The 11,758-nt window shown below is 42.9% G+C and overlaps 1 protein-coding gene across 9 annotated transcripts in view; it reads left to right on the forward strand.

Annotated features, from left to right (window-relative positions):
- The first annotated feature begins 6 nt into the window (after positions 1 to 6).
- Positions 7 to 11,758, forward strand: part of LOC116842021 (ras-specific guanine nucleotide-releasing factor 2-like) — an 85,372-nt gene continuing 73,620 nt past the window's right edge. For 8 of the 9 annotated variants that reach the window (XM_032810652.1, XM_032810656.1, XM_032810649.1 and 5 more), the window contains exons 1-3: positions 7 to 183; positions 3,795 to 4,029; positions 8,008 to 8,138. In XM_032810652.1, coding sequence (XP_032666543.1) covers positions 4,002 to 4,029; positions 8,008 to 8,138 — 159 coding nt within the window. In that variant the 5' untranslated portion in view covers positions 7 to 183; positions 3,795 to 4,001. The other variant, XM_032810650.1, reaches the window with a different exon arrangement.

The following is an 11,758-nucleotide window of genomic DNA, read 5'->3' on the forward strand; positions in this document are numbered from 1 at the left end:
AGAGAGAGAGAGAGAGAGAGAGAGAGAGAGAGAGAGAGAGAGAGAGAGAGCATGCGGTCTTGAGAGCACGTACAAACAGGTGGCGAGGCGGGATCTTCCGTCGGAGGCCTCAGTTCTGCCGAAAGAGAGGGCGGATACGCAAGGGGTGAGAAAGAGACACACACGCGCACACGAGAGTAACAGGTACTGTGACACAAAGATACGTTTTCCTTCTGAATTTTCTCACGCCCACCTCCTCCATCTCTCTTTTTTTTTTCTCTCTTACGCTTCTCTTCTACTTCTCTCACTACTGCTATTTCTTCTTCTTCTTCTTCGCGGGTCGGTGCTTTATCGTCAGAGAGAAACTTTACAAGTTGCTGACAGCAGAGGGAGAAAGTGATAACGCGGAGGGAAAGCCTCTTCCGCGTTTGGCGAACTTGCGTCACTTTCGCACTCTCCCCGCGATCTTCTCGTCTATCTCTCTCTCTCTCTCTCTCTTTCCAACTACTCTTGGGAATTTTTTGACCTTTCTGCTGGCCGTGTCTCGAAACAGGTCGACGATCCTTTCGCAGGCCTGTCGATGGAAAAAGCCGTGAACCGCGCGTTAACGCGAATAGGACGAAAAGGGGCTTAAATTATGCAGACGTACGAGTAGTATTCCTTCCCTTCTCGCTATATTTCTCGTGTTAGCTCTGAGGGGTCGGATGGGAGGAGGTCGCGTTTTCCACGTAATTTCGAGCGGACGCAATAACGGCGGCTCCCGATAATTGAAACCGCAATATGGGATGTTAAATCGGAAAAACGGTGTAATTAATCGTAAAATTGGAAAATGTGGAGGATTTTTAAAACAATATGTGTGGTGGGTGTATATCGCTATAAATTGTAATCGTATTACTGGTTGTATCGGGAAATCTCTGAAGTAACAAACGACTCTCTCTCTCTCTCTCTCTCTCTCTCTTTCGCGGGTTTTAAATAAAAAAATTATTGTATCGCAGCGCAAATATTCCCACTCGTAAACAAATGCTTTGAAACTCTATTTTAATCGTTTTAATCGCGTGAACGCGACGGTACTGGTTAATCTTAACAGATTATCGAGCTACTGAACTATCAAATGTCGCAAATTCGTATTAAAAAAGATACGTAGGTATCGCAGAATGATAATACCGTCGCGTGTGTATGTGTGAGTTTACCGATATTTATCTCTTTATTTATCCTTTATTCATCCGTTTATTTTTACTTACCTGATTTAGTGTTTGCGCACGAGCAAAGTGAGACTAACTTACGAAAGAACGAGAAGTTAACTATTCCCACGATTTGTGAGATACGAGTTGACACGATTTGTGAGAGTCAAAGAATCCGGGTATGCTCCCTCCGACATACCGACGTATCTCCGTATCGGATACCTCGAGGATTAATGCTCGTTTCTACCAACTTTGGTCAACTTAACCGGCTAGTTATTCCAATTGAATTGACCAATTGCATTTCTCGTTAGAATTGACAGATGAGATTAATAAATTGCGTTGGAATAATCAGCCGGTTAAGTTAACCAAAGTTGATAGAACATAAAGGCGTCTGCACAGAAACGCTACGAGTTACTGCAAGTGCTAACTATAAACTGACGTCTGTATGTAATGGGCTTTCTACAATGAGCCGTTAATAATGGATCAGTTGTCACGAGCGAGTTGTAAATGAGTCAACTGGTATATCATAAGGCAATAGCAAGTCGATAATCAGTGACTGCATGGAGATGGCCGAATTCCATTTCTTACGACTTAAAAGTTATGATCACTTTATGACTGACCAAACAAAAGTGTGTCCGCCATCTTTATTGAGAGCAGCTGACCAGAGCTGACTGAAAACTGTCTTCTCTCTGATTGGTTGAAATATCGTGATGCAACGATCTACTACGATTTACTGTAGATGCAAGTTTCCTGAAATTAATAGAGACTTATGAGATTACTTATGAGACTTATATGAGACTTATAATTCTGACTTATACGACCAATGTGTAATGTGAATGATGACTAACGGCTTGTTGTAGAAAGCCCATAACAGTGAACTCAGGTCAACGTACAAAGAAGTCTTAACGTAACTTTGCGTGATCGGGCGTACTTTTCTACGTATAAGTATATACAATATTTTACAGTAAAATTATAGTAGAAATTTTACAGAAAATTATGGTAGAAATATTCAACTTGTTAAGTTGATATTTTATAAAAATGTTTGTTATTTTTTCTGCACTGTGCCGTTTGTAACTTCAATTGTTGCAATGACTAAATGAACACACAGTATACAATAGAGAGAGCGAAATAAATACTTTGATAAGATATTTCCAAACGAAAAGAATTTACCAAATACGAAATATTCCTCCACTAATCTTCTTTCTCTTATAAAATATTTAATACACACTTTCATACTACCTTATAAATAATGAGATGCTTGATCACGCGTAATCATGATTTCGTTGCTTTACGATTCTCTTTGTGCATTGACTTAGACTCATTATAATATACAGACTTTAATTTGCGGTCGGCACTTGACGCAGTTCAAAGCGTTCCGGACATGTTTCTGTATGGAGGATCCAATGCGCGTCGCTCGTACATAGCATTGCACTTCCGAATAGAACAGTATGACAGAGTTGCCCGTACGTTTCGCTGACAGGCGTCACTTGGAACGTAAACTTCATAAGAAAGAAAGCGCGCGCCTGCCAGCGAAAAGGATAGGTAAACCGTCGTACTGGTCTGCATGTAAGTGAAGTATCTTGCACTTGACAGCTTTTTGTGTCGAAGTTTGCGATCGGCTCGCGCTCTAAGAGAAAGAAAGAAAGAGAGAGAGAGAGGGAGCGAGAGATAGAGGGGGGAGGGGGAGAGAGAGAGGGAGAAAGAGTAATCGTAACGACAAGCAACTATCAGTGGAGCAACCTCTCAGTGAAAGTTATTACTCGGCGAAATATCGATTTCCATCGTAAACAGCTTAAAACGTCATTTCCGCGGGCCTCGCGCGGCTTCATCGTTTCAATTTCCTGCTTTCAGTGCGTCCGTCCGTCTTTGTGAGTCGCCGAGAGAGGAGCTCGCGAATCAACGAATTCTCGCATGTTATAAAATCCAGGGTGCAGCAATTAGCATAAAACGGAACGCGAACGCGAGGAGTGAAAGGCTAAAGGCGGTGGCGGCGGAGAATTTGAATGTCGAGAATTTGAATTAACGCGAGCGCAACCGGAAAATCAACTTTGACTTGGCGCGTCGCGTTCGATCCAATTGCCATGGAACGACGTTACCATGCTGATGCGTTTAGCATATTTATGTCCATTGGCCGGAAACACTGTGCCGGTGTCCAGGCCAGTGTTGTTAATGGTTTACGTTGAATTGGCTCGGTAACGATATTTACCCCGTCACAGAGCCTCTAATGGTCTCCCGCTTCGATTCGTGTGATTTATATATAAATCGACGTTATCGTAGCCGCGCGCGTTACCCCTTGCTGGAACACGATAATATAACATACCGGTGGGAGGACACGGGCAAAATCGGATATCAATATGTTTTAAATGTCAATAAATATATTATCGTACACGCTAACAATCCACTCTCGCGTCCAAAATACAGTCCCGCAAATGGCATGAGCGAAGGGGTGGGGCGGGCGCAATTTGTCGCGTCACAAAGTTAACAATTTTCAGGGAAACTCCTGCATGTGTTGTCGGTCGCCACACGTCTCCCGCCCCGCTTGTTTCATCGAATACAGATTTACACATTCTCCGTTCTTGTGTGAGCGAGCGCGGCATGCATATTTATCGAAGGGGTTTCTATCCACGTTTGCAGATGCGACGGCACCAGCAGCGCATCCCGACGAATCATCATCCACCGACGGATCTCCTCGATCTCGGTCGAGACGGGACGCTTGATCGTCCGGCTAGGTGCCGTTTTCTATTACATCGTTAGAACCCAAACAAGGTAATCTGGACAATCAATCACCGCTGTGAAAATCAAGACGAGGGGGAGGCGGCCATCTGATAACGACTTGTGATCATGCTCAGTCCCAAGATGCAAAGAACCGGTGAGACATGTGTATGTGTGTGTGTGTATGTGTGGGGAGAATGTCTGATAATTTACAGAGGAGTCGCGGTGTATAGATAAATTAGGTCAAACTGAACAAAAAATTCCTTTACCATTTTGCAAACAACTACGTAAAATTCTAAGTTATGGATAAAAGAAGATTTGTGAGTGATCACGTGCTATGCGAAGATGAGCAATGATGGCGACGTCTGCTGTTATATGTATTAAGTAAAATTGAACAAAAAATCCTCTACCATTTTCCAAATGTTCACGTACATGTTTGGTTATTAATGAAAGAAGTTGGATGCATAATTGTGTGTGATAATTTTTTTTAATTAATGACTAGAAATGAATGACTACGTAGTCATTTGGAAAATGATAAAAAGATCTTTTTTATCTAGTTTGACCTAATATACAAGCATACAACGGCAAACGTCGCCATCACAGCTCTTCTGTCGTATGGTGCGCGTGATCATTCACGAATCTTCTTGGATCAATAACTTAAAATTTTACGATTGTTCACAAAACAGTAGAGAAATTTTTTGTTTAGTTTGACCTAATCTACCTATACACCGTGAATCCTCCGTGCTCTCTTAAAGTGAAACAGTGAATAGTCACTGATATCAGTTATAAATATAGCACTGAGCACTGAAAGTGCAACACTTATAACTGCAAATCAGTACATTCATTGTTTTCAGTGATGTTTCACTGATTCATTTTAAGAGAATGAGTTACCGGATATCTTTGGCGAACAATGCAAACACCGATCGATATAAGCGTGGATTCTCGGAATCGGAAGAATTTCGCGATAATCCTCTTATTGCAGTATGATTACGCCGCGCATTATTCCGTATAACGTTAACGCATTCGCAAACGTTAACGCTGTGTCTCGCGTTCGTTATTTCCGCGAATCCGTTGCCGCCGGCCGTTCGCCGAACATGAATAATACCGCGAACGTGGTGCAATTTGTATAAATTTAAAAGTTTATCGGGCTTTTCGTGGTGTGTATGTGCGCGTCGAGCGTTAATCAACATCTAATTAATCAATGCGACCGACGAACAAATGCGAAACTCGGTTAATTATTGCTGGCGCGCGTGCGCGCGGCGTGTCCGCATGTAAAATCGCCGACGTGCGGAAGGACCAGGCTGCGCTTTTCGACGAACAATGGTGCATTATCGCGGATCCATATTAAAAGAGCGCTCGTGAAAAGTTCGATGCTGCCGTTGTTGTTGTAACTACGACATTTATGTGGCAAAGTTTGTCTCCCCTCATTAATGTTGCGCGACTGTATACGTTTTGCATGTACAAATTCATTGTCCGCTGGTAAATATCCAGCGCGAAACGCCGAGACGAGATTTTTCATCCGCCCTCGCCCTTGTATAAAATAGTAAATAATCGCCTGCGCAATTCTCTCAAATCCGGCGACGACGTTAGAGCTTCGTTATTCATCGAGTCACGATTTGCGCGGATTTCCGCGGTCGGTTCTTGGCAGAGAATTGCATTCGTTCATTCCCGCGAGCGGAATCTTAAATGTCGCGTATCTTTGCGCTGAAGTAAGCACCCTACGGGCATTATGGCCGTACCAATTTCAATTGCGTCCGCGTTGCATTTGCGTTTAGCCGTCTGTCTACTTATCGTAACCGTCAACAACTCCTCTTTAAACTAATCACTGGTGTGATAGGGACTAAACTAGAATCGCGAATCCCGTCAATAGCTCCTTTCTGATTGTTCAAGAGACAATCGTGAATCGCAAACGCAATGCAGACGCGGTCGCTAATGCGATGTGGGCATCAGATTGGCGAGTTCGCGGCTTCTTGCGTCATGTCGTACGTAGGTCCGTCGGTCGGTCGGTCGCTCGATCGGTCGCACGTGCGCTCACGCTGGCCCCCAGACTTGTGCATCCGTGCGGAAGCCGCGGTTAAACGCAAATTGCATTTACGCTGAGAATCGCGCCGTCGTCACCTGAGAACGGAATCTCGCTAATGGAGACGCGGAGGAGCGCGAGCCGGTGGTACCGCTGGCAATTGCAGAAATGTTAACTCTGACAAATCAAACAATCGCGGTCGGTTGTGATTAATCACCGCGCCATTTTTTGTCTGTGCGATTTATTTGCTTACGCGGTAAATTCGACCGCGGAAAATCGCAGCACGCCCTCGCGCGAGCCCAAAATTTCATTAATTCTCTCTCTTTTTCTCTCTCTCTCGCTCGCTCGCTCGCTCGCTCTCATTGTTACCCGCACAAACGATACGGGTACGCTTTTAATTACGCGGGAGCACTGTAATTTGTTCGACGTTGACTCGTCGTACGTATGAACGGACGAACGAACGCGCAGTTTGAACGTAAACGCGCTTATAATCGGCGAATTATTAATATTCCTACGTGTACACCGTGGTAAACAAGAGCCGATGGTATTTTGAGCAGTATTATTGGAACGGTAGCGTAGCGAGAGACAGGTGGACGCGTAATTGCGGCGTGGCGCATTGTGTGTCATACGATAACCCCGCAAATATACGGGGTGTCCCACACTAACTGCCAAGTAACGAAATGGCAGATAGTAAAAAAGATCAAATCGAGACGAAAGATTTGCTACTTTTTAATACGAGTAATAATTAACGAGTTATTAATTAATCAATTTTGACGCTTAGCGTCCCCTATAATTCCTCGGATTGCAGATAGTGCCGCGCGCCGAAAAATGCAAATTCCCGCCCCTTGGACTGTTACGATAAGTGAACTTCTGTCTGCTCCCCACGTCTCCCTACTGATCAGAATAGTCTCATAGATATATCTAGATCGAGCGTTGAGGAGTGGGGGTAGAGATTCACTTAGAAAAAGATGCACTGTGTTTTGAGATCCTGCGTTCTCTCTCATTCGTGCATGTGTATGTGAGTGTTTATATGAGAGGAATGAAAGAAAGAGAACCTGGGGCTGAAAACCACATGTCTTCTGCATCGAATTAATCGAATAATTGGCCAAATGTTCTTTCCAACAAATGTTGCACTTCACCATTGTGCACATCAATTTTAATCATACCTCTCTCACACATATGCTCATACACATGCGCGAATAAGAGAACGCAGGGTCTCAAAACACAATGCATCCTTTTCTACGTGCACTTTACCTCCACTCTTCAAATAAAGGCAAACACTCGGTCTAGATATATTATGTCTGTGGCCAGTCTAGAAGACGGGAATTCGCAATTTTATAATGCGCGGCACTACCTGTGCTCCGTGAATTGTAGGGAGCGTTAAGCATCAAAATTAATTAATTAGTATCTTGCTAAATATTGCTCGTACTAAAAAATGACAAAGGACTTTTCGTCTCGGTTTGATCTCTTCTGTCATTTCAATATTTAGCAGTTGATGCAAGACAATCTCTCGTTTGACAGGTAGACGCATAATTGCGACACGGCGCATTTTGTCATACGATAACCACACAGATATACAGGATATCCTACAAATAAATTTTTAAGTATTCTTTCTTCGGTGTAGCCTTCGAAGCATGATTTGTTTTGTGAAATTAATGCATTGTATATCTTATACAATGCTAAGCGATTCGAGGCCGCCTTTTACGTTTTGATTCGCAGGCGCATAGGTGATCTCGCTATTCGTACGCGATTACTGCCGCGTTTTCAAAGCACATACGCGCGGACGGTTTTGAATACCGCACAAAATCCGTTCACGCGCACGAGTTCCCGCAAAGAGCCGCACTAATCCGACTAATTCCGAGAGATCACCCGTGGAATACTCTTCAAATAGAAAATCCGATTGTATTAAAATTCATGAAAAAATATTGTATTCACGTCACCGGCGCGTACTCCTGCACATTATGACGTGCGACATTCGAGGGAAATTCGTTTTTCGCGATTCGTTTCGCGCCCGCGCGCAAGCGTTCTTCGCGCCTTGACGCCTGTCGCCCCAAATCAGGCGGCTTGTTTTAATTGCCCTATTCACGAGTGCTGTGCGTTTACGATGTGTTGCAGTGAGGGTAAATGACGCTCAGCTAGTCATGCTGTCGGAGAGAGCCCATTATGATCACTCGCTGACGGGATATTTGCACAAGCGGGCAGCCGACTCCACTAAGTGGCAATTACGATGGTTCGTTCTCTACCAGGTCAGTGAATTGTTTGTCGTGTCGCCGACGATGCTCACCTCCGGCCGAAACGGCATGTGCCAATTTGCGTGTGTATCGACTCGGCTCTTTTACATTATCTGAAACAGCGATCTGGATCAGCGATCTGGGTCTGATCCAACGAACGCGTCCGGACCTGTCTTTGCGAAGTATAAGAGAGATATGCAAATTTCTTCTCGATAACTGCACGAAAAAGAAAGATTTGCTGTCACAACGGGAAAACATACTAGCTCAACAAATCATAACTGTAAAATACGGACAGCCTGTTTGCTATTACATAATAATTAAGTCGAAAAACTACATGAGATTTGTAGTTGTGCCTGTCTGATTAAAATGAAGTCTGATGTCATAACACGACAAATTTGTCAGTACAACAAAGACGATTCTGTACTACCGATTAGTGGAAAATATAGTTAGATACGTGCAACTAATCTTTTTACTGTTGTATCAAAGAAAATTTGGAAACATAAAGAAAAACATTAACGGACTTCATTATAGCCGAATAATTAGTTGTAATAATTGATCGCAACAAAAGTTAGCTAAGACAACAATTTATTGAGATTTGTGGAATATTTACTCTATAACCATTCAAATAATACAATAAAACATTGTAAATTCAAAATATTTCTTCATTATGCTGAGAAAAAAATACTCGAGAATTTCTCTGTATGAAACAAATCTTTATCCTACAAATAGATTTTCAAGTATTTTTTCGTCAGTATAGTCATCGAACATGATTTGTTTAGTGAAATTAATGCATTTGTTTGGCAAACTTCAATTAGCTCAAAGTACGAAATGATTTGTTGCAATAATTAAAATAAGATCAATAGAAACAGGTTCTTGATTCCATTTGACAAATGTTTGCACACACAATTTCTTTGCTGCACTAGTAAAAATCTGCTTAGTTATAGTTCAATTACTAAACTATACATATGATGAATTAACTTAACGTTTCTTTCCTTGAAATCACTTCGCACGATTTTCTACACAATAACGCACCGTCATGCTCGTTCGGCTTGGGGAAGCTTCGCGAAATTGATCAAGAACGTGCTCATCCACCGTGATCCTCGTCTCTTCGACATGCATAATTTGAAGGGAAGACTTCGTTTTTTCGATTACCATAAATGAGATTATTTTGTCATTTGCATAACGATGAGCTTTCGCTATGGGATTAATCGCCGAAGTTCGTCGCGGTTTAGCAAGTTCACGTGGGGTCGAGGCGTCATCCGCGGCCGAAAGTCACTTCAAAATGACATTTCAACATTTCCGAGTGTTAACAGTCACTGAAATGAAGTAACAACAATATCGGGAGTTCGCGTTAGCTTGTACCGCAAGAGTGCACGTTCACCTTTCCCTCGCGATTCGCGGAATTTCTTCGCTCTCGGGGATGCCGTTTACTCGCGGCCGCCGCGAAGTTCGAAAACGAGGCCTCATTAACTCTCTCGCGAGCGTTTTCGCGAGCCAACTAATACAATTAAGGTTGGAACTTTCCACATAGTTCGCGACAGATACCTCGTCACTCAAGTCGCAGCATCCATAAGCCAACATCCGCCAGGCCTCTCGCCGTCATTTCACGTCTCCCCTCGCCGTTCACAGATCGCCGTGGTGATCCCTTAAGTCATCGGCAATCCTCGATGTCTACGTGCTCCACCGCGATATCCTTCCCGACAATTCGTTCGATCACGACGGCGTAGAATGATCGTGTGAACGCGATACGACTCGCAATTATCTAATTGGTACTTTCGCCTCGTCGTTGCAGCCACATCGGATCGTGACTTTAGAAACGGAAGCTTACACGAGATTTGTTCCATTAATGCGTGTCGGAACGGCTCGGTTTTCCTCTCTCACATTTTGGATCGTGTAATTTAGACTTTTTCTGCAGACGTACTTAAAATTGTATTTCCATGTCGTTACAATTTTATGAAACAATACGTATTTTGATTTTTTATCTTCTAATGTTATGAAATTTCACTAAATTCATGAAATTATAACGGTATAAAAGTATAAACTTACTTTTGTTCGAAATTACTTATACAATCCAATATAAGGCAGACCTTGCGAAACGCACCTGAGATGGTTCTCCTCTCAATGTACGGATCGACAGACAGCCGTATTCCATTTCGCTGCACGGCGCAAACAAAATTGGTGTATTATGCGTCTGACGTCGTAATTCCATACGGTTAGAGAGCAGGATATCTCAGGATATCTCTTACGAGCCGAAGTCACGCTACTGCATTGCAGATGAGTTTCTACTTTTACAGCAGAAGTTCGTTAACTATCTCACCTCTCTTAACTAATTCCAAAAGAAACACGGCGCACAGGATATCTCGTAGCGGATGCTTGCTCGCTGTTATTTATATATCAGAAAAACGGAAACTGCTTTATGTACTTAGGAGAATAATAAAAAATAAGAAAAAAATTAGAGGTCGAAAGGAAAGTAGGACGTAGTCGCGCAAAAGTCTCCCGTTACTGAATTTCTCTCATCCTTCTTTCACGTGTAGAGGATGTTGTACTTACGTGTACATTGTATACTTATGTATCGCGGATTACCTATTCGTTTCGATGACAAACGCGCGTAGTTGGATTCAATCTCAGTAAGCCTTAGAATGCTCATTTGCGCGCTTTCTTTCTTATGAAATTTACATTCCAAGTGAGCATTTTGCCAAGACTTACTGAGACTATACGCGTCTGTCAGCGAAATGCATAGGCAATCCGTTGTACTGACCTAATATGTAAGTGCAACATTTGGTAGGTTGCATCCAAAACAGTTTGGATGTATTGAAGTTGGCAGCACATCAAACTATCGAAATTAAGAGTCATTACGGACGAGATGTATTTATGCAATAATAATATAATTAACAATATAATTAAGAATACTAAATAGTAATAAATATAATAATGTAATACTAATAATAATTAATAATAATAATTATATTAATATTGATATCAGCCAAGCCCGCAATAATGATTCTCAGTTTTGGCAGTTTTGAAATCGTTTTGCAACCATCCTGTAGGATATCCCAAAGCGCTTGCGCTCGCTATTACCTGTGCATTGGGAATACGGAAACTAGTTCATGTACTAGGAGAATAATAAAGATCGTCGAGAAGAAATTGAAAGCCGTCACGGAAAAGGTTATCTGGAGCGCGGAAGCTCTTCGTCTCTCACATCGCCAAATTTCGCCTTTTTTACGCGATGCGCGTTAATTGGGTATCTCGTGTCGAGTTATCGTCGAACGGAGGCGGAGGTAAATTACGCTCGTGCTCTCTCAAAGCTTGATAGACCTATAGTCCTATATAGTCTCGTATTACAGAGATCGAAAACTTCGGCTCTTGTGGCCGCCACGCGAGAACGCTCACGTTCCTTCTAGTGCGCGAGTTCGAAACTCGCGTAAAGGAAAGGGACTCTTATCGCCCTTGCGCGCTGAGCGCACGCGCAATTTCCGAGACAGAAGTTAATCTAAGATCCGAGCCCTCTGAGCTCTCCGTGAGAGAGGGAGAGGACAGTAATAGAGGGACAGAGAGACAGAGCGAGAGAAAGAGAAAGAGAGAGAGAGAGGGAGGGGGGGAGAGAGAGAGAGAGAGAGAGAGAGAGAGAGAGAGAG

This window comes from Odontomachus brunneus, unplaced genomic scaffold (genome assembly GCF_010583005.1).
Source record: "Odontomachus brunneus isolate Ranch 3 - 2012 unplaced genomic scaffold, Obru_v1 Obru_scaffold_020, whole genome shotgun sequence".
Lineage (NCBI taxonomy): Eukaryota > Metazoa > Arthropoda > Insecta > Hymenoptera > Formicidae > Odontomachus > Odontomachus brunneus.